At 40.9% G+C, this 23,510-nt stretch overlaps 1 protein-coding gene across 2 annotated transcripts in view; it reads right to left on the minus strand.

Annotated features, from left to right (window-relative positions):
- The window catches only part of Znrf2 (zinc and ring finger 2), an 82,420-nt gene that overhangs the window by 38,414 nt on the left and 20,496 nt on the right, over positions 1-23,510 (minus strand). For both annotated transcript variants that reach the window (XM_048339541.1, XM_048339542.1), the window contains exon 2: positions 2,732-2,827. In XM_048339541.1, coding sequence (XP_048195498.1) covers positions 2,732-2,827 — 96 coding nt within the window. The remainder of the gene's footprint in view (positions 1-2,731; positions 2,828-23,510) is intronic.

The following is a 23,510-nucleotide window of genomic DNA, read 5'->3' on the forward strand; positions in this document are numbered from 1 at the left end:
TTGCTCAAGGTGAGTGCTCTACCACTTGAGCCACAGCATCACTTCCAGCTTTTTAAAGTAGTTTATTGGAGATAAGAGTCTCATGGACTTTCCTGCCCAGACTAGCTTCGAACCACAATCCTCCAGATCTTAGTCTCCTGAATAGCTAGGATTACAGGTGTGTCTCCGGTGCCCAGCTGTGACTGATTTCTTTACAACTGCCCTTGGTGCTATGAAACATAACTGGTTGGCTTGTTTCCTTTTGCTTTTGTTTTGCAGTACTCAAGTTTGGACAGAGCCTCACATATGCTAAGAAAGTGTACTACAACTGAACTACACACCTTTAGCCCATTTTTCCCCCATTTCCTGAAGTTTATTGATAAATGTTATTTTATATGATCAGAGGCACATAGACATTGCACCTTTGTGTTCTTCCTCTAAGAGTATCTTCTCCTTTGGCCTCACTGTGTGTAAATGCCTAGAGTCCTGTAAAATTTATCATGTCCTGGTATAATTTAGATCTAGCTTCCACATATGAGAAAAAACATGTGCTAGTTGTCTCTCTGAACTTGGCTTACCTTTTTTTTTGCCAGTCCTGGGGCTTGGACTCAGGGCCTGAGCACTGTCCCTGACTTCTTTTTGCTCAAGGCCAGCACTCTGCCACTTGAGCCACAGCACCACTTGCGGCTATTTTCTATGTATGTGGTGCTGGGGAATCGAACCTAGGGCTTCATGTATAGAAGGCAAGCGCTCTTGCCACTAGGCCATATTCCCAGCCTGAACTTGGCTTACCTTGTTGTTTTATTTAATCTTCAATTTTAAGACACACTCCAGTTTTTAAAAAGTATCTTAAAATTGAAAAGACTAAAATTTCTGGGCAAGAGGTGAAGACCAGAGAATGTAACATATAAGGCAGAAAGTCTGTAACCTAAAACCTAAGAACCCTAACTATCTGGAAGGTCAGGTTATATCTACAACAGGAGAAAATATGTCTTTTGTAAAAACGTGCGTTCAGGAATCTGATTCACTAGAAGCCTGTACAAACAAATGGTGTTAAGGTGATCACTGCCTAATACAATCCATGAGAAGAAAAAGCTAAAGCTGCACTGTCCTTTTCCTCAGTGTCACTGCAGAAAAAGTTGCCTTTTAATCAAATATGACTCTTTGACAAAGTGAATAGTCAAAGTGGCTCTGGCCACTTTTTATGACACTGAACAAGTCTGTTTTGATTCACTGAATGAGTTTAAAATTTAACTCAGATGACAGCTTTAAGTTGCACATGGCCTACACACAGTACCAGCAAAAAATAAGACAAAGATTTAATGAAGTTATAAGCCTTACAGGGCAGGAATGTAGTTCAGTAATAAGAGTTCTTGCTAAACTTAGCATGCATAAAGTCTTGGTTTTGATCTCCAGCATCCCCAAAACAAAAATGGTCAATTTTACTGCCTTTAATTACAGAATTATCATGTAAAAGCTGAACTTTAAATCACATAAAATACACTATAATCCAACGTAGTTTGAAGATCAATACAACCAACACTAATTTGCTAATAATATTCATTCATACTTTGGTTTGTCCTAAACATTTTGAAAGATGCTGAACAAGATTCTATACTTACAAAACTCGCATTCAGTTCAGAAAAAGCACTTACCAGATCGATAAGCTAAACAAAAAGTATATGAAAGAGGAGAAGTACATGACATAGGCAGGCCCCAAGTTAAGAGCACTGATGTTGACAACACTCATTGTGGTGGCCTAAAATTTTTTCATTTTGTCAAAATAACAGCAACAGACAACAATGCTCATACTGTTCAGGAATCTTTCTCACCTTAACTGTCCTAGACCTCCCTCCTGATCCTTTGCTAATCCAGCTGCCTAGGACTGCCACAAACCCAGCCAATTTTCTTCTCTGGATACCTGGACTTGAGTACTAAGACATATTATGGATTATTAAAAAAAAAAAGTTGTAGCCAGGGGTGGGTAGCTCAGGAGCTTGAATCCGCAGGATCATGGTTTGAAGCTAGCCCTGGCAAAAGTCTGTGAGACTCCATTTCCAATTAGGTGTGGCACAGTGGTAGGGCACCAGTGAGCAAGCCAGTCCAGTATGAGTGTGGCCTTGAGTTCAAATTTTGGTGCTAACATGAATGAATGAATGAAAAATTGTGAGCTAGTTTGAAAACCAAACCAATATCTGAAATATTTCTGTGAGAATAAATCAGAAACTCCAAGTTGATAACTTACATTCAAATTTCTGAAATTCACCCTAGTTTGGGTGAGGCTGTCTATAAATAAAATCAACCTGAAAACAAGCCCAACTACTCTTCTCTTTTTTTTTACTTGAAACTTACAAAATATAAGGCAACTGTAATTTAAATTATTACTCTAAGCAGGTGCTGATGACTCATGCTTATAATCCTAGCTACTGAAGAGTCTGAGATCAGGAGGATCACAGTTCAAAGCCAGCCCAGTTCCAAAATAACCAGGAAAAAAAAAAGCCTGGCTAGAGGGGTATCTGAGTACCAGCTGAGCTAGCTACTGAAGAGGCTGATACCAGGAGGATCACAGTTCAAAGCCAGCCCAGTTCCAAAATAACCAGGAAAAAAAAAGCCAGGCTAGAGGGATAGCTGAATACCAGCTGAGCAAGCAAACTGAGCAAGTACAAGTACCTAAGTTCAAGCCCTAATACTGTACCAAAATAGACAGATAGATACATAGACAGACAGACAGAATATATGGCACTGTCCTTACCATTATAGGTTATTCTTGGCTTTGTTAAACACATCACAAGATGTAAATCCATTTCATCTGAGGGTACAAATTTTGAGCATACAGGGCACTTAAATCCTAAAAAATAAAAGAAGCCCAAGTTAGTTAACTATTTGAATAATTAAGTATGACTTTTAAAAAGCATGCAAGATGAAACACATTGCAAACTTCAATATCACAGTTAGAATGATGTAACACAAAAAAAACCCCTCAATAATGTAATACTTCACTTATATGCAGTTGGGAAAAAAGGTTATGCCTATAAATCAGAAAAACCATTCACAATCAAATAAAACAAGTTTGAAGGAGATACAACAACACTACAAAATTTCCCTGTTCTTAAGCCATTCTTGTTTCTGACTTTTTTATATCTATAGCTGGAATTTTGTGTTAATGTATACAATAGCTTTTTGTTTTGATCATCTGTTGGAAAATTACTTAATTTTTCAGTACACAAATCACAAGGTTTTACAGACATACAGTAGCTGAGGAACTATTTTATGCAATATTTTAAAAATTTATCTGATGAAGAAGGTGAAGGCTTTCAGAACAGTTGCTTCCATGTATGCAGGTAAAAACCTAAGACTGCTGATTTCTACATTAGCGGTTCCTATGTTTTGGACAGAGTTTGAGTTTGACACCCTAGAGTTCCTGTGCTGAGAGCTTCACCACCAGTTTAATAGTGGTGAAGTGATGGTAACTTTAAGAAATGAGGCTTAGCTGGATGCCAGTGGCTCAAGCCCATAATCCTAGCTACTCAGGAGGCTGAGATCTGAGGACTGCCATTCAAAGCCAGCCAGGGAAGGAAAGTCCATGAGACTCTTTTATTTCTAATAAATGACCAAAAAAGTCAGAAGTAGAGCTGTGGCTCAAGTGGTAAAGTGGTAGCTTGAGCAAAAGCTGCTCAGGTACAGTACCCAGGCCCAGAGTTCAAGTACCAAGACTGACAAAAAAAAAAAAAAGTGAGGCTTACTAGATGGAGATCCATTAGGTCACTAAAGGTATGCTCTCAAAAGGGATTAAAATGAGGCCCAAGTGATGGGCTGACAGCTCACATCTGTAATTCTAGCTACTCAGGAGGCTGACATCTGAGGACCATGGTTTGAAGTCAGCCTGGGAAGGAAAGTCCTTGAGACTCTGATCACCAATTAACCACCTAAGAGCCAGAAATGGAAGTACAGAGGACTAGCCTTGAGCACAAAAGCTCAGGGACAGTGCCCAGGCCCTGATTTCAAGACCCAAGAGCAGCACCAAAAAAAAAAAAAGAAGAAAAAAAAAGAAAAAAAAGAGATTAAAGTCGATCTTATAGGATGTTAGCTTCTTGCTAAAGAAGCTTGTTATCAAGTCTCAGCTTGAGCCCTTTGTAGTTTTCTGGCTTCCTGACAATGTGATCTCTTACCTCAACATGTGTACCTGACTTCGCAGTGCCTACAGGTGGTCTTACTGCAAATGGATGCCAGCAGCATGCACTAGAGCCTCTAGGGCTGTTAACTAAAACAGCATTTCTTTATTAAGTTACTTAGCCTCAGGAATTGAATTATAGTAACAAAAAATGAATACAGTGGTCTTTGTCATATCATGCCACTAAAGTCATGGTAACTAAATAGCATCAAAACAAAGAAGAATTGCCTAGCTAGTTTTGTTTTACAATATCAAATCTGCGCTATTTGCTTGAAATACTCTTTGAAGGGCAAACCAGCATATTAAATGAGAGACTACATTATATGTTAGCTCTGCCTGCCCCTCAAGTACAAAAGGGAAATACCATCAACACTAGCTCCTTACTGCTTAGGCTTTTCCCACCTCAAATCTATTACTTCACTGCTACCAAGTCTTCCCTTCATCTCCAGCACCTAAGATACTTGAATAGAACTAGAAAAATTGTATTGCAGACAGCCTATTCACAGTTTAGGTGGGGACAAATCAAAAGTGGACCAAAACTAACTATGACCTAGTATAACCAGATTTTTTGGAACAATAACTAAGAAACAGAGACTATACTGGGCAGCAGAAAGTTCAGTAAGAAACAGGGGTATTCATGATGACTGAACTTGGAACAAAAATTGTAGACAAACTAAGAAAAGCAGTGCACTTGAAATGGATATATAGAACGAATATGCCAGCAGTGAAACAGTCATTCTGTAACTCTGCAGCTGCAGTGCATGAGGAAACTGTAATTCGCCATGGTTTCATGACTACAAGGACATTCCTCTTTCATGGTAACATGAATACATGGATCATCCTTCTCCATGATAACATGAGTACAGGGGGAGCATCCTCTTTCCATGGTGACACAAATACAGGGCTAGTCCTTCCTTGATGGTCACACAAATACAGGGGCTGTCTTCCTTCCATGGTGACATGAATACAAGGAACAGCCTTCTTCCATAGTGACATGAATATGTAGACCACCCTCCTCCATGGTGAATACAGGGACTATCCTCTTCCATGGTGACTTTAATACAGGGGCTGTTTTCCCTCCATCTTGAGGCAGAAGTCAGTGGCAACCTAATGAGCTAGTCTAGAATCACATGTCATACTTCACTTCAAAAAGTCTTGGGATAGGGCTGGGAATATGGCCTAGTGGCAAGAGTGCTTGCCTCACATACATGAAGCCCTGGGTTTGATTCCCCAACACCACATATACAGAAAATGGCCAGAAGTGGCGCTATGGCTCAAGTGGCAGAGTGCTAGCCTTGAGCAAAAAAGCCAGGGACAGTGCTCAGGCCGAGTCCTAGGCCCAGGACTGGCAAAAAAAAAAAAAAAAAAAAAAAGTCTTGGGATAAGGTTTTAACATCGTTTCTCCTCTCATTCAATTTCCTACAAGAAATACATGCTTTTGAAGCCAGGCACCAGGAGGCTGAGATTTGAGGATAACAGTTCAAAGCTTGCACAGGCAAGAATGGCTCTGAGACTATCTACAATTTACCATCAAAAATCTGTAAGTCAGCAAAGGAAATGCAAGTAACAACCCTGTGATACCACCTCACTCCAGTTAGAATGGCCTATTCTGAACTCAGGCAACAACAAATGCTGGAGGGAATGCAGGGAAAGAGGAACCCTTCTTCACTGTTGGTGGGAGTGCAAACTAGTAAAACCACTTCGGAGAACAGTATGGCGGTTCCTCAAAAAGCTCAGCATAGACATACCCTATGACCCAGCCATACCACTCCTAGGCATCTATCCTGAATAATATAGGTCTCAGGATATCATAAAGACATCTGCACATCCATGTTTATAGTTGCACAATTCACAATAGCCAAAATATGGACACAACCCAGATGCTCCACTATAGATGAATGGATAAAAAAAAAATGTGGAACCTGTACACAATGTAATACCACATAGCGATTAGAAATGATAAAATATTGGTATTCGCAGGGAAGTGGTCAGAGCTTGAACAAATAATGTTCAACTAGACAAGCCTAGAACACACAGAACAAAGGGGCATGGTTTCCTTGATATATGACTGTTGGGGGGGGGGTGGAGGGGAGAGAAACAGTAGAGACCAGGTCTGCAAAATAACAAACTTCTTTTCAAATGGTATTTCTACATGTTTGGGTCAATGACTTTACATTATGTACCTAAAACCAAACAACTACTAAACAAACATAAAAAGGTCTAGGATAGATCTAACCTATTAGAGGATCACAATAGCTCAACAGCTATGTACACATGATTATATAAGATGAGGATAAGCAAAAACAACTTCAAGAGAAGGACACAGAAGGATTCTATTGTTGTTACGTTTAATGTTATAGGTAAATTTCTTTTGGTGTACCCTATGTGGTTACTGTATATGATTTTGGTCCACTGGATATTGTATATATGCCTACCTGAACTAGGGAAGGGAAAGAAAAATGAGGGTGTAAGATATCACAAGAAATGTGCTCACTACCTTATTATGTAACTGTACCCACCCTTTGCACAACATTTAATTGCACAAAATTTAATTAAAAAATCTGTAAGTGGCCACGAATGTAATGCCAGCTACTGAAGAGGTAGAGATTGGGAGGATGGCAGTCCCAGGCCAACGGGGGCAGACAGCTAGACCTCCCATCTCAACTAATGAGTCGTGTGCGCTAATGTGCATAGGTAAGAGGGTCACATTCTCAGGCAGGCTGGTCTCGGCTAAATGGAACACCAGACCTTGCCTGAAGAATAACTGAAGCTAATCTAGGCGCCGATGCCTCACACCTGAAATCCTACCTACTCGGGAGACTGAGATCTGAGGCTGGCAGTTCGAAGCCAGCCCAGGCAAGAAGTCCATGAGACTCTGTCTCCAAATAAGCACTAAGAAATCTGGAAGTACATCTGTGACTCAAGTAGTAGAGTGCTAGCCTTGAGCTCAGGGATGGCACCCAGGCATTGAGTTCAAGCCCCAGAACCAGCACCAAAAAACAAATTTGTTTTATGTGGGGATTTCCTAAGGAACAGAGGGTATGGGGTAGTGGTCAAGTGGGTTCTAAATGATCTTATTAGGATGAGATACAATTGAGAAACTTGGTACCATCACATTTACCCCTCTTCAGTTTCCAACTCCTCACCCAATTTCCTTTCTTCTTTACTTACACTGATGCCTGCATTCATATACATAGTGAGTACCTACTTCATATAAGAGTTTGTTCAGGGCACATATCAGATGGCATTTGGGAACAAAGGAAAATAGATAAACATTTGTGCCCCTGGAAAGTTTATATTCTGTCCTGGTGGAGGTATTGGAGGCAGGTATTGGACCCCAAACAACAGACACATTTTAAATCATTGCTGGGGGGTGAGGAGACACTGCAATTAAAAATCAAATAGTCAAACCAAGTTCTGATGGCTCATGTAATCCTAGCTACTCAGGAGGCTGAGATATGAGGATCATGGTTTGAAGCAAGCCAAAGCAGGAAAATGTGAAACACTTATCTCTAGTTAACCATCAGAAAACCTGAACGGGTACTGTGGCTCAAGTAGTAGAGTGTTAGCCTTGAGCAAATGAAGCCCAGGAACAGTGCCCAGGCTTTTACTTCAAATACTAGGAATGAAAACAAAACAAAATTCAGGGCTGGAGGTATGGCTCTAGTAGTAGTGGGTAAATTGAACAAGCAGTAAAGCCCTGGGTTCAAATTCCAGTACTAACAGGGCATCAGTGGCTCACACCTGTAATAACCCTAGCTATTGGAGAGGCTAAGGTCCTAGAATTGCAGCTCAGAACTCTTCAGGCAGACAAGTAAGTAGCACAAAGTTTGGAAGTACAGAGTTGCAGAGCACTAGCACTGAGCAAACAAAAACTCACCAAAAAATATTAATAATATATTTGAGGATATTCATGTATTTGAGAAAAGCGCCAATACTGGCATAAGTATATATACATATATAGCATATATACATACCGCCACATACTTGTTTCAATTATATTCACCCTCTATTACCATTGTCTTCACCCTCCCATATATTCCTCACTTCACTTTTTGTGTGTGTGTGTGGGGGCAGTCTTGGGGCTAGAACTCTGGGCCTAGACACTGCCCTTGAGTTTCTTTTTGCTCATGGCTGACACTCAACCACTTGAACCACAGTACCACTTCTGGATTTTTCTGTTTATGTGGTACTGAGGAATTGAACCCAGGGCTTCCTATATGCTAGGCAAGCACTGTACCACAAACCCACACACCTACCCCCTCCCTTCACATTTTTAAATAAAAATTATTTCCAAACAAAAAAAAAAATCTGTAAGTAGATCTATGGCTCAAGCTCAAATAGTAGAGTGCTAGCTTTGAGCAATAAAGCTAAGGGACAGCACCCAGATCCTGGTTTCAAGCCCCAGTACTGGCATGCACACACAGGTACTGCACCCATGAAACAAGAACAGAAGACTATAAAACAGCAGAACCAAAAAGAAAGCTATGAAGTAATAGTTTTGTGTGGTTATAAAGCTAGAAATTGACTACAACAGAATCCAAGCAGGCCTCTGCCTCTAAAATCCAAGTCCTCAACCATTTCTCTACACAGAGTCCCAGAAAGTAGAACCAAAAGTCAAGGAAAGCAACAAAGTCACATGACCCACCCATATGGTCTATCATAGAATCAACAGTAACCAAAAAACTGAGAAAAATCTTATTTTCCAAACTGTAGTTCAAGTATAAAAACTGAAAGAATTTAAAAGGAACAAATGGATAAAGGGAAATGAGGGCAACTGAGCAACAGTCCCAGCATCTTTCCTCACAGCCACACCAAAGTGAACACTTTCTCCATTAGAACCAAGAAGTCAGGACTGGTAGTACAAAGGCCTGTTTCCATCAGCACCTCACAATACACTAGTGGGCACAGAAGAGGACACTAATCAGTGGGCAAAGAGTAGCACATAATGGAGTACCCAGTTAAGGCAGCTGCAGCAGCACTAACCAGCTCTGCCTTGGGGACCAGCCAACCAACTGCACTGCAACACAGAAACCACCCTCAAGTCAAAAGAGAAGAGTCCTGATGACTAGTACAACCCTTCCACTAGCCACTGGTGCACCTTGGGAATCTCAGCCTGTACCTAAGTGGTATGATTACAAAGACTCAGCAAATCAGAGCCCAGAACTGCAGTCTGACTTGAGAACTGCTCATGTCTAGTGAATAGATGGTCAGCTGTGGGGACCCAGGAGATGTGCAAGACATCAGGTCATGTGAAGATGGAAACAGGAGGATGTACGTTTAGGCACCTATCCCCTAGCCTAACTTGCAAACAAAACTTCAAGTTTTATTTTTCTGTACAGGGGCCAGTTTAGACCCAAACTCAGCCAGCCAATGAGACAACCCTACTGGCCTAACCAGTTCAGTTTAAAACAAAACAAAACACAACACAAAAAAATTGTTCTAGGGAATAAAGGCAGCCACCCTCCTTCCCTATGACAAAGTAAATATTGTTTTTGTCTTTGTCTTTTTTGGTTTGATATGGGAATTTCTTTCTTGATTTCTTTTCCTGTTCCTTTTACTTGTAGCCACTGTGAGCCGCAACACACCTTTTTTTTAAACACACCTTTTAATATTCAGTTTTAATCACCTCTTCTCTGACTAAATGTACTCCTCCATTCTACTTTCTTTTTATCTGTGATTATATAACCTTTCTTCTCTATTCCCCTGCTTTCTTTTTCCATTTCCTGGTGTTAATTTCAATAAATATTATTTTATATGATCAGAGGCACATATAATGTGCCTTTGTGCTCCTCCCTGATGAGTCCCCATTCTTATTTGGCAGAGTGTTAGATTGCTAGACTGGTTTTGTTTGTTTTTGTTGTTCTCTTTTTCACTTCTCCTTCACAATGAAATGTTAAAGCACAAGCTTAGAGAACTACAATAAGAATGAATGTTAAACAACAAAGTTAAAGAACTACAATAAGAACAATTGGGTGCTGGTGGCTCATGCCTGTGATCCTAGCTACTGAGGAGGTTGAGAGCTGAGGATGGAGGCTCGAAGCCAGCCCAGGCAGGAAAGTCAACGAAATGTTTACCTCCAATTAATCACTAAAAAGCCACTTGCGCTCAAGTGGTAGAGTGAAAAAGCTAACAGACAGTACCCAGGCCCTGAGTTCAAGCTCCAGAACTGGAACAAAAAACAAAAAACAACCACTAGACATAAATGCAGACAGATCCCAAAACAAAATTAAATGGCATTGCAAATGTACTTAACAAAGCTGCATAAACATATTCTAATTAATTTAGGCCAAAGATTTTCTCAAAATATAAATTATATTCTAGGTCATAAAACAAGTTTTAACAAATAACAGATACCTAATAATTTTCTGGTTAAGGACATAATTTCCCAGGGAATAAGAGCAAGAAATAACATTGCTCCCTCTTTTCTATACTCAAGAACTCATACATTGTCACCTTCACACTGCCATCCTTTAAGGTGATGATGCCTTTCTCCAGAAATCTTTTTCTTAATGCTCCACTCCAAAGCAGCCTGAATCATTCTCAACATCTGAGTTTCTTTCGTGTTTGGATAGTACTTTCAATACTAGAACAGAGCAAGTGGATTCTTTCTTTACATATTTACTTACTGGCTTTAATAGTCTAGTAAAAATATGTGGTCTGATACCCAAAAGACCTAGGTAAAAATCCTCATTCTATTTCAAGTTACATGGTAAAACTGTTGCTACTTACACATCAGAAATCCGGCAAAATGTTAAGGATTAATGCGTATGAAGTGCCTTAAACATAAGTGTTCAGTAATAGTCATCATTTACTAAATTCTTAAGGAAAACCTCCCTTAACAATTCATGCCACTATTGTATCCAAGTTATTTGATACAATAAAATAAACCATCAGCACATGTGAATACCTAGTGCTTTTCCACTGTTGATGACTAATGCAAAACAGATTCCTGTATCTCAGTGGCTCAACCATACTTTTACTCAATATTTGTACATTGTTTTCTCCTAGAAACCAACCAATCACAAGTAAATGTTATTCTAAACCTTTGTCTAGTGAATACATTTATCATCAGGGAAAATAATGGTATTATTCCCCCAACGGTAGAAAAATTGCCTTTACCATCAATCGGAATCTATTGAAGATGACAAGAAAGCATTATTATTATTATTGCTGTTGTTTGTGGTGCTGAGAATCAAACCCAGTCAGGGCCTTGAATGTGCTAGGAAAATCCTCTACCACTTATCAGTCTAACTTTAAATCCATAGAAGATTTACATATCAAATCATTACTTCACAAATGCAACATATCATGCAACTTGCATAATTACAACAGGTTCCAAGAGCTAAAAAGAAAATACTAGAATCGCATCACAGAAACTAACCTCTCAGTATTACTAGAGTCCAGAGAGAAAGGATAACCAGATACTGTATTACAGGCTGTCTCCTGTGGAGATGGAAAATAAATCCAGTTTTCCAGATTCTTTTATAACTTTGAGCTTTTATAAAAAGTCAAATATCCTAAACCATCCCAAGGTCATCAACATCTTATTATCTCCATTATTATCAATATTCTTTACCCAAATCTGGCAGTACATGTTTTCCCCAAATCAAACTTACTTCCTTGCATTGTCCCTAAAACAAAGCTCACTCTATTCCACCTGATCTCAATTAGGTAATGAAATTGACTAATAATTCTAGAAATGATCAACAAGTTTATCAATGAGTTTAAAGCTTCCCGAAGTAGGGCTGGGAATATGGCCTAGTGGCAAAGTGCTCGCCTCGTATACATGAAGCCCTGGGTTCAATTCCTCAGCACCACATATATAGAAAAAGCTGAAAGTGGCACTGTGGCTCAAATGCTAGAGTGCTAGCATTGAGCAAAAAGAAGCCAGGGACAGTGCTCAGGCCCTGAGTTCAAGCCCCAGGACTGGCAAAAACCAAACCAAAGCTTCCCTAGGTACTTATGAATTGATATGACAATGAACAAATTAATGACAAATGTACCCAGGAGATTTTCTTACAGCATTTTTATATTAGGCAATACAGAACTCCTGAGGTATGAAAAATGCCATTTCCTATCTCAGTAATGGAAATTAAAAATAGTAAGCAAAAGAAGCCTAAACGACTACATGGGTTTACATTGCTGTTAAAGAGTAAAGATTTGTATTAATTCCCAGCTTCCAAGCTTTCTGTAGCATCTTGGCTCTTGATTCTTTTTTTTTTTTTTTTTTTTTTGGCCAGTCCTGGGCCTTGGTCTCAGGGCCTGAGCACTGTCCCTGGCTTCCTTTTTGCTCAAGGCTAGCACTCTGCCACTTGAGCCACAGCGCCACTTCTGGCCATTTTCTATATATGTGGTGCTGGGGAATCGAACCCAGGGCTTCATGAATATGAGGCAAGCACTCTTGCCACTAGGCCATATTCCCAGACCTCTTGATTCATTTTTACATCATTGCACATATCTATACCTTCTTTCCCCAAACTAGGCCTCTCAGATTGCTTCCAACATTATCCTAATACAAGTTCAATAGAGCCATTTAATTCTTTTATTCCAAGAGTATATGTTCATTAGACCTATATGCCTTTTTCTCTCAATTAAGCCAATGTACACTTTTCTTATTTAATTGGAAGTCTATCACTTCAAGCACAGATCAAGCCTCATCAACTTAATGAAGTCTTTCAAGAGAGCTCTTGAAATATCCTTCTCTGACCTACTTTCCTTTTACAGATAGAACCCACATTACAAATCATCAATAGTTCTGACCAGTGAAGAAAATTTTGTATTCATTTACACCACTTCTATTCATTCCATCTACCCTGCCCACATAGCTAGTTCAACAGTCAACACTAAGTATCTTAATGGAGAGATTAATGCATTATGTCCTTGACCTGAGTTCTAGAGGTAATTAAAGTGAGATTACAAAATTCCAATGTCTAGTAATTCCAATTCCAATTACTACAGCCCTAAGCGTGCTTACAGAATTGTAAAGGGTCTGCAAGTTCATTTTATAGGTAAAATTGTTTTAAACCAATAGAAAAAAGCAAACCAATTTCCACATGTAAAGAAATTTTAAGTACATAATACATAATGCACAGCAAAAGGTCTGAAATTAAACTTTGAAAACTGGCATTTCATTTGCTGTTCAGTTAGGCAAATACAGGATTATCTGCTTAGAAAATTTTCTCCAGAAAATGCAAAACAACCTAAATAACCATTAACAGGATCAACTGCAGATTATTTATATTTTCCCTAAACTACATGGTTACATGTCAGGTAAAGAGTACATTTCCAGAGGGGAGGAAGATGGCACCGCCACAGTAGGGAGGCAACCCGACTCATTCCAACTGAATAGTGAGCTGGGAACTCCAGCACCCAACACCCCATCAAGAACCCAGCAAAACCAGTAGCCAGAAGCAGTGGAGAAACGCAGGAAAACAAAAAGGAGCAAAAAAGAAGAGCCGAAAACCTACACGGAGCCAGAGAATCTACGGGGCACCCTCCCCCCACCAGCCAACCCTGGCCCGAACAGGGCCAGGCTGGGAAAGGGGACCTAGCGATGGGCAGACCGACTGCCCGGAGCGCAGAGTCCAGACAGCGGGACTCCATGGACACCAGGGAGAGTGCGGACCAAGACACACGGCGACGGCGGCGACGGGAAGTTCGGGTCCACAGCGGGAACGGGTGTAAGCGGCTGGAGAACCCAGTGGTGCAGAAGGGGAGAGCCGGGGAACCACGACCTTTCGCCATACCACAGCACTCCACCCACGAAGGACCAACAGCAGCGTGGGACACACACACAATCCAGGACCAGCGACTCCCCCATTACCCCCTCCCCCAACAGGAGACCAGCTATCAGAGATCCAAACCCTACAAAGAAGCTAGATCTCCCTCCCTCCTCCTCCCCACCCTGAGGGAAAAAAGAACCCCCAAATCAGGCGGGAAGCTCCCATCAGGCTCTGGGAAGTCACAGGAGTTTAGCAGGGAAAGGGCGGAGCAGCCCCAAGGCCGCCCAGGAGCCTGAACCAGCCCTGCCCCCCTTCCCAACAGGGGCCCCGGGACAGCCGGCAGTGCAAGCCCCACCTGAGGCGCCTGGACCTCGAGGACTTTTACAACTAAAATCACAGGCGCTGGTGGGCAATACCAGCACAGTAGGGACACCTGGGCCTGATCATGCGCCCTCCCCCCCGCCCCCCCCCTCCCCCGCAGTGGAGGCGCAGTATGAGGGCACTAACCCGCGCCTGGACAGTTGATCCCACTGGGCCCCACACATACCGCCCCCCACAGCGGACTCGTGGGAGGGTACAAGCACAACCCAACAACCCGGGGCTCGATCTGGTAGGCGTACCCCACTTAGGTGGACGAGGCCACAGCTGCAGCGCCCGTTGTAGTGGTCGCAAAGAGCACAGGTGGGCGGGCCCCCGGCGACAGCACCCGCTCTGGTAGGCGTACCCCCCTCAGGTGGGCGGAGCCACAGCAACAGGGCCCACTCTGGTGGGCGCGCCTACACAGGAGGGCAGAGCTCTCCATCGGCCCGTGCCCACTCAGTTTGGTGCATTTCACACAAGTGGGTGGGCCGCACCTCAACAACACCAGCCCCTGAGCGCTCCACACAGGAAGGCGAACTGCCTGAGAGGTGAGCTCCTCTGACCAAGATACAGACTGGAAAAAAGAACCAAAGAAGAGATAAGCCTCCACGCCACGCTGAATCAGCGACCAGCAAACCCCCAACAGAGGCATGCTAGGGTCAGCACAGCACAGCGGCAGAACACTGTCCCACAGAGAAAGACACAGAATCTACCGGCCCCCAAGTGCAGGGAGAGTGAGCACCTCAGCAACAACCGAGAAGGTCATGCTCACCCATTGGGAAGCAAGGTTCAACAGCCAAACCCAAACCCAGAGCCAGGACACCAGGGCACAAGGTTCCCACTGACAGACCAGCGGGAACCAGCACAAAACCAAACCAGGGAAGCCACCCACAGATCTCCAGATGCGAAAATCACAAAGAAATATCACACAGTTCATCAAAGGGCAAGCCAACTCGCCAGCTCCAAAAAGCAGCATGACTGAAGAGGAGATGGAGAATAAAAAAGCAAATGAGGCCATTTTAACAGAAATGATGGAAAGCGTCAGAAACAAAATCAGAAAACAATTCCAGGAGTTTAGGGTGGAAGTCTTGAAGGGCATCCAGGAAGCCCAGAAAGAAATGGAAGCAAAAATGGATACAATGCAAACCTCTGTTAAAGAAGACCTTAACATCCTGATAAGTGAAATGCATGAAAAAATAGATTTAAAATACAACTCTTTAAAGGAAGAAATTTCCACGATCAGAGCTGATCTGACAACCATAAATAGCTCTCTGACATCCATAAACTCCGCAATTGAATCCACAGCACAAAGAATTGACCATATGGAATCCAGAATCTCTCTCTTGGATGATGAAGCAGACAACAATCAGAAAATTACCACACTCCAAGAAACGGTGAAGCTTCAGGGAAGACTAATCCAGGAACTAATGGACAAAGACAAGAGATATAATCTGCGCATAATTGGAATAGAAGAAGGAGCCGAATACCAGAGAAGAGGGCTTGATCATGTTTTCAATAAAGTTATTGCAGAAAACTTCCCCAATCTCACAAGGGACCCCATCCAGGTGACTGAAGCCTATAGGACACCTGGCAGGCCAGACCCCAGAAAAGCCACCCCAAGGCACATAATATTCAAGACTTCAGATATCAAGAATAAAGAGCAAACTCTGAATGCAGCCAAAGCGAAGAAAGAAATTTTCTACAATGGGAAGATGATCCGAATAAAAGCAGACCTCTCCACACAAACCTACCAAGCGCCAAGTGAGTGGAAGAACACCATCCAAGTTCTACAGGCCAACAATTTGCAACCTAGGATTAAATATCCAGCAAAACTGGAGTTCACATTCGAAGGGAAAACCAGATCTTTCCATAGCAAAGAGGATCTAAAGGAGTATGTGAATAAAAAACCACACCTACAGCGAATTCTAAGAGGGGAATCCCACCCAACAGAGATCATACAGGACACACAGACAGAAACAGAAACTACAATAGCCAGAGCCCAACAGAAAGAGCAGTTCACTAAAGACAAGAAAAAAAAAAAAGAGGAAAAAACAGCCCAACAAGAAAATGGAAGGAGAAAAAACACTCTTATCCTTGATCTCTTTGAATATAAATGGTATAAACTCTCCAATAAAGAGCAGCAGACTGGCAGAATGGATCCGCAAACAAAAAGTTGGCATCTCTTGTCTACAAGAGACCCACCTTACAGCAAGGGACAAAAACAGGCTCCGAATGAAAGGATGGAGCAAGATCTTCCAAGCAAACGCACCTACTAAAATGGCAGGTGTAGCCATCCTGATCTCAGACAAGCTGGACTTTTCATTAAAATCAACTCAAAAAAACAAAGGAGGACACTACATTTTAATACGAGGAAAAATCCAGAATCAAGACATCACGGTGATAAATGTATACTCACCGAACAAAAGAGGCCCTACATATGTCAAGCAAATTCTCACAGAATTACAGAACAAGACAGATGCAAACACAATCATAGTGGGAGACTTTAATACCCCACTCTCTCCAAGAGACAGATCCAACACCCAGAGGATAAGCAAGGGAGCTGAGGACCTAAGTAACACCATATCCCAAATGGATCTGACAGATCTATACAGAATCTTCCACCCTACAGAGACCCAATACACCTTCTTCTCAGCAGCCCATGGATCATACTCCAAAACAGACCATGTCATAGCCCACACAAAGAACCTCAGCAAATATAAAAGTATTGGCGTCATCCCATGTATTATATCTGATCACAGTGGATTAAAGGTAACCCCCTCAATAACATCGGTTACCACAGAGGCTATAAACATTCTTGGAGGCTAAACTCCACACTGTTATCCAACACTTAGGCCACAGACCAAATTAAAGATGAAATCAACGAATTCATAAGCCACAATGACAATGAAAATACATCACAAAGAAACCTATGGGACACAGCTAAGGCAGTACTGAGGGGCAAGATCATTGCCCTCAGCACTCACATTAAAAGAATGGAAGCAGAGCAGGTGAATAACCTCACGATGAAACTAAAACAACTGGAGAAACAAGAAATGACAGAATCTAAAATGACTAGGAGGAGAGAGATCACAAAGATTAAAGAAGAGATAAATCTGATTGAAAATAGAAAGACCATTCAATAAATAGATAAGACTAAAAGCTGGTTCTTTGAGAAAATAAATAAAATTGACAGACCCCTCGCAAGACTTACAAAAAAAAGAAAAGAGACTCATATACGTAAAATCAGGGACTCCACTGGAAAAATTACAACAAGTACACATGATATTCAAACAATCATAAGGAGCTATTTCCAGAACCTCTACTCAGTAAAAAACAATAATTTTACAGAAATGGATCAATTCTTAGAGTAGTATAAACTGCCCAAACTGAACCAAGAATAAATAAATCAACTAAATAAACCAATAACTTACAGTGAGATACAGGAGGTAATCAAGAACCTTCCAACAAAGAAAAGCCCAGGCCCAGATGGATTCACCAACGAATTCTACAAAACCTTTAGTGAGGAGCTAATACCAATACTCCTCAAACTCTTTCGCGAAATAGAAACAGAGGGAGAAATCCCAAACTCATTCTATGAAGCTAATATCATACTCATTCCCAAACCAGGCAAAGACCCAACAAAAAAAGAGAACTACAGACCAATATCACTAATGAACACAGACGCAAAGCTCCTCAATAAATTATTAGCTAACAGGATCCAGAAACTGATCAAGAAAATTATACATCATGACCAAGTAGGCTTCATCCCACAGTCACAAGAATGGTTCAACATCCGTAAATCAATGTAATTCACCACATAAACAGAACTAAAATCAAGAATCACATTTTTATCTCAGTCGATGCCCAAAAAGCTTTAGACAAAATACAACATCCATACTTATTAAAAGCTTTGGAGAGAACAGGAATAGATGGAACATTCCTCAAAACAATAAAATCCATATACAACAGACCAACTGCTAACATCATATTAAATGGAGAGAAACTTAAATCATTCCCCCTAAACTCAGGAACAAGACAAGGATGCCCACTCTCCCCACTTCTTTTCAACATAGTGCTGGAATCCCTAGCCATAGCAATAAGGCAAGAGGACATCAAAGGGATCCAAATCGGCAAGGAAGAAATCAAATTATCCCTATTCACAGACAACATGATCTTATATCTGAAGGACCCAAAAAAACTCAGTGCCCAAACTCCTACACCTAATAAAGCATTTTGGCAAAGTAGCAGGATACAAAATCAATCCACAAAAGTCAGAAGTTTTTCTGAACACCAGCAATATACAAACAGAAAAGGAAATTATGGAAACAATTCCATTTACAGTAGCCAAAAAAAGAATAAAGTACCTAGGGATCAACTTAACCAAGGACGTGACGGACCTATTTAATGAGAACTATAAAAATTTAATAAGGGAAATCAAAGAAGACACACGGAGATGGAAAGACCTCCCATGCTCATGGGTAGACAGAATCAATATAGTGAAAATGGCCATATTGCCCAAATTGTTATATAAATTCAATGCAATCCCTATCAAAATCCCAGTCACATTCTTCACTGAAATAGAGAAAGCAATCCATAAATTCATATGGAACAGCAAAAGACCTAGAATAGCCAAAGCAATTCTAGGCAAAAAAAGCAGTGCAGGAGGTATCACAATACCAGACTTCAAGCTCTACTACAGGGCCATCATAACAAAAACAGCCTGGTATTGGTATAAAAACAGATCGGAAGACCAATGGATTAGAATGAAGATCCAGAAATAAAACCGCACTCTTACAGTCAGCTGATATTCGACAAAGGAGCTAAAGACATACAATGGAGTAAACATAGCCTCTTCAACTACTGGTGCTGGGAGAACTGGGCAGCCATATGCAGAAAACTCAAAGTAGACCCAAGCCTATCACCATGCACCAAGATCAACTCAAAATGGATCAAGGGCCTCAATATCAGACCTGAATCCTTGAAACTACTGAAGGACAGAGTAGGAAAGACGCTAGAACTTATAGGCACAGGAAGGAACTTCCTGAATAGAGTCCCAGGGGCACAACAAATAGGGGAAAGACTTGACAAATGGGACTACTACAAATTAAAAAGTTTCTGCACAGCTAAGGACATAGCCACCAAAACAGAAAGACAGCCAACCATATGGGAAAGGATCTTTACCAGCACAGCAACAGACAAAGGCCTAATATCTGTCATCTACAGAGAACTCAAAAAAACTAAGCCCCTCCAAGCCCAATAAACCAATTAGGAAATGGGCAAAGGAGATAAAGAGAGACTTCACAGGAGAAGAGATAAAAATGGCAAAGAAACATATGAGGAAATGTTCAACATCCCTGGTAGTAAAGGAAATGCAAATAAAAACAACCCTGAGATACCACCTCACCCCAGTTAGAATGGACTATACTCTGAACTCAGGCAGCAACAAATGCTGGAGGGGGTGCGGGGAAAGAGGAACCCTTCTCCATTGTTGGTGGGAGTGCAAATTAGTACAACCACTTTGGAGAACAGTATGGAGGTTTCTCAAAAAGCTCAATATAGACCTGCCCTATGACCCAGCCATACCACTCCTAGGCATCTATCCTAAACAGCAAGTCCCAAGATATCAAAAAGACATTTGTACTTCCATGTTTATCGCGGCACAATTCACAATAGCCAAAATATGGAAACAACCCAGATGTCCCTCCACAGATGAATGGATCCAAAAAATATGGTACCTTTACACAGGGGAATACTACATAGCGATTAGGAATGGTGAAATATTGTTATTCGGAGGGAAATGGTCAGAACTCGAACAAATAATGTTGAGCGAGACAAGCCTAGAAAACAGAAAACAAAGGGGCATGATCTCCCTGATATGTGACTGTTAAGAAAGGGAGACGGAGAGACAGTAGAGACCAGGTCTATGAAACCAAAAACTGCTTGTCAAATGGTATTTCCCACAGGATTGGGGCAGCGACCCAACAGTATGTAACTAAAACCAAACAACTATTCAACATATAAAGGTCAAAAATTGACCTCTCAGTGGAATACAATAGCTCAAAAGCTATGTATGTACTTTCATATAAGTCTACTGTCGACATATTGTCTAATATCGACATTACATTTAAAGCCCTAGGCGAATTTTCTTGGGCTTGGCCACGTGGCTACTGTATATGTTCTTGATACATTGTATATTGTATATATGTCTACCTGACCTAGAGAAGGGAAAGAAAAACAGGGCGTAAGATATCACAAGAAATGTACACACTGCTCTACTATGTTACTGTACCCTTTTTGCACAACACCTTGTCAAAAAAAATTGTGTTCAATTAATAAATAAAATTTCTTTAAAAAGTACATTTCCTTCTTTTGCTCTCTCCCAACATTCCCATCTCATCCCTACCCACAAGCTGCATAGTTCATTTTCAATATAGTGTCTAGTGAGTACCACTTATTATGACTTTCTAATAGGTACAACTGCTGCTATGAGGGTTAAGATGTTTAAGAGACCAAAGAGGAAACAAAGTAGGTGAAACTTGTGTTAATAAGGTATTGTTTGCTAGGCACCAGTGGCTCATGATGGTAACCCTAGCTAATCAGGAGGTTGAAATCTGAGGGTCCTACTTCAAAGCCAGCTGGGGCAGAAAAGTCTGTGAGACCTCATCTCCAACTAATTAGCAAAAAGCCAGAAGTGGAATGGTGGCTGAAGTCTGAAGCACCAGTCTTGAGCAAAGAAAAAAAACTAAGGAACAGCAGTCAAGCCCTGCATTTAAGACCTAGTCCTAGCACAAACAAACAAAACAAAACACACCCCTCAAAAAAAAACAACCCTCAAATTTTAATTATAGGTGATGGGCACCTTTGTTTACATGGATAAAACTATCCAGTTATCTAAGTCAGTGCTACCAGTAGTCTAATGTAATGCATGCATAATTCATCTAGAAGTGAAGGGACCAGTTCTACAAAGTTTTCATATGAAAAGGGCATGCCAATCCTAAGAAAATCAAGCTCATTACTATTCTACAACCCAAATCCACTTTCATAACACATATGTATTTAGTTTAACAAGTTATTAACACCCCCCCAGGCTGACTTCTGGGGGAAGCTACTTTTTATTGGCATGTGGTAATAATTACTTGAAGGTACTTTCTTCTGGGAATTCATCCTGCATTAAGTATTTTCCTAGCTATGCTACATGTACTGGCAGCTGTGTGTCAGGTGTGTGTGTGTGTGTCAGGTGTGTGTGTGTGTTCCTGCCTTTGGGGTCCCCAGACTCACAAATAGAATAAAATACTGCACTCTTAACCTTTAGGGATAAGACTCCCTAAGAATGAGAGGAATTAACATCTCACATACTATCTTAAATGTTCCTTGTAAATAAATGCACTTGTGGCAATTCTGGAGTCATTAAGCTGTGGGCCTGTGGACATCTTAAAAAAAAAGAAGTCATGAACTAATTTTAAGACACCAATGATCTTGACTAAGATGTGGAGTTCAGGGCAGGGCTGATGAACAATGAAGACATTCCAGTCAGACCAGTGCCATTACTGCTCTCTGGAGTCACACCAATCTGGGATTTATCTGAGAATGTCATCTACCCACCCCAGTTTAGCTGAGATTACCTTCTGCCCTACCATAGAGCCACTATGTACATCTGTAGTCTTCTCACACTATTCTTACAGGTTACTTCAAAACACAAATCTCACTGGTTGCTGGTGGCTCATGCCTGTAATCCTAACTACTCAGGAGGCTGAGATCTGAGAATATTGGTTCAAAGCAAGTCTGGGAAGGAAAGTCCTCAAGACTCTTATCTCCAATTAAATATCAGCAAACTAGAAGTGGAGCTGTGGCTCAAATAGAGCACTAGCCTTGAGGAAAAGAGCTCAAGGACAGTACCCAGCGCCCAGTTCCAACAAAGAAGCCCCGCCACTCACAAGAACAAATCACTTCTACGTAAATCTTTTTAAGCAGCTCTACTTAAAATATACACATGTACACTCACAAAAATATTCATTGTATACACTTGCTTTGTCTTTTCTTTTCCAACTTTACTTTCATTTGCCTTCAATTCCTAACCCAGTTATACTTTATCTTACACACTATGTGTCTTATTTCCTAATCATGATTTAGTATTCAACTGAATCACTATAACGTAAGAAAAAAAATTACTTGAGCTGCCTGTACTACCATATTGTTAACTTTTTGCCTTGCTGTTTTTTCCCCAGTCCTAGGCCTTGAATTCTGCCAGTGTCCTTGAGCTTTTGTTTTCAAGGTTAGCACTCTATCACTTGAACGATACCTCCACTTCTGTCTTTTTTGCTGGTTACTTGTAGATTAGAGTTTCATGAATTTTCTTGCCTGGGATGGATTTTTTAAGTTATCCTCAGATCTCAGCCTTCTGAGTAGCTATACTTACAGTGAGCCACCGGTGCCCAGACTACTTTGTAATTTTTTTGGTGGTAGTGGAGATTTAACTTTGTGGTACTCTACCTCTTGCCCTTACTCCTTTTTTGTCTTTTTAATTTTCAAATAAGATCTAGAGTTTATGCTTGAGCTAGCCTTGAGCCTCAGTCTTCCTAATCTCTGCCTCTGGAGTAGCTTGATTCGCAGGCATTATTAACACTTATACTTTTTTTTATCCAGTAAACAACACAGGGGATTCTTGCAAAAAAATGCTGTTTGAGACATTATAAAACATTGTGTTCTTAATTCAGCCGTTAGAAGGGTGTGTTGATTTGAGATACTGAACTAACCACAACTCAAAGAAAGCCAGTAGCAGATCTGAAAGATTTTGTCTGAGCTTTCAAAGAGTGCTTCCAAGAATAGAGCCCTTTCAGCAGTCTTTTGGGTAATTAGCAGAAATTATCACCACAAATGTTGGATTTTATCAGAAGTGATACAGTTCTGAGAACTCTACTTTTACTCCTAAAGCAAAACCTGTTAACCATTTTAAGAAACCCAAATTTCTGAATCTGATGGTGAAACATAGTATGATTATCTAATTCATTTAGAAGAGTGCAGAGAATGTTGCAAGACTAATTCAAAACCTCCCACTCAGGATGAACATAGTTATATACTCTGCTTCATCATCATCTTAGACTTTCTACATGTCTTAACCTGATGCTTCTCTAACTCAATGAAAAAAAAAAAGCCCTCAACAATTAAGACACTGTCCTCATGTACAGAAATGACACATATCTTAATATGCATATGGTGGTGAGATGATATCTCATATGTGGCTTCAGCAAATAAATAATGACAAAACATAAGGAACT

This window comes from Perognathus longimembris, chromosome 2, assembly GCF_023159225.1.
Source record: "Perognathus longimembris pacificus isolate PPM17 chromosome 2, ASM2315922v1, whole genome shotgun sequence".
NCBI lineage: Eukaryota > Metazoa > Chordata > Mammalia > Rodentia > Heteromyidae > Perognathus > Perognathus longimembris.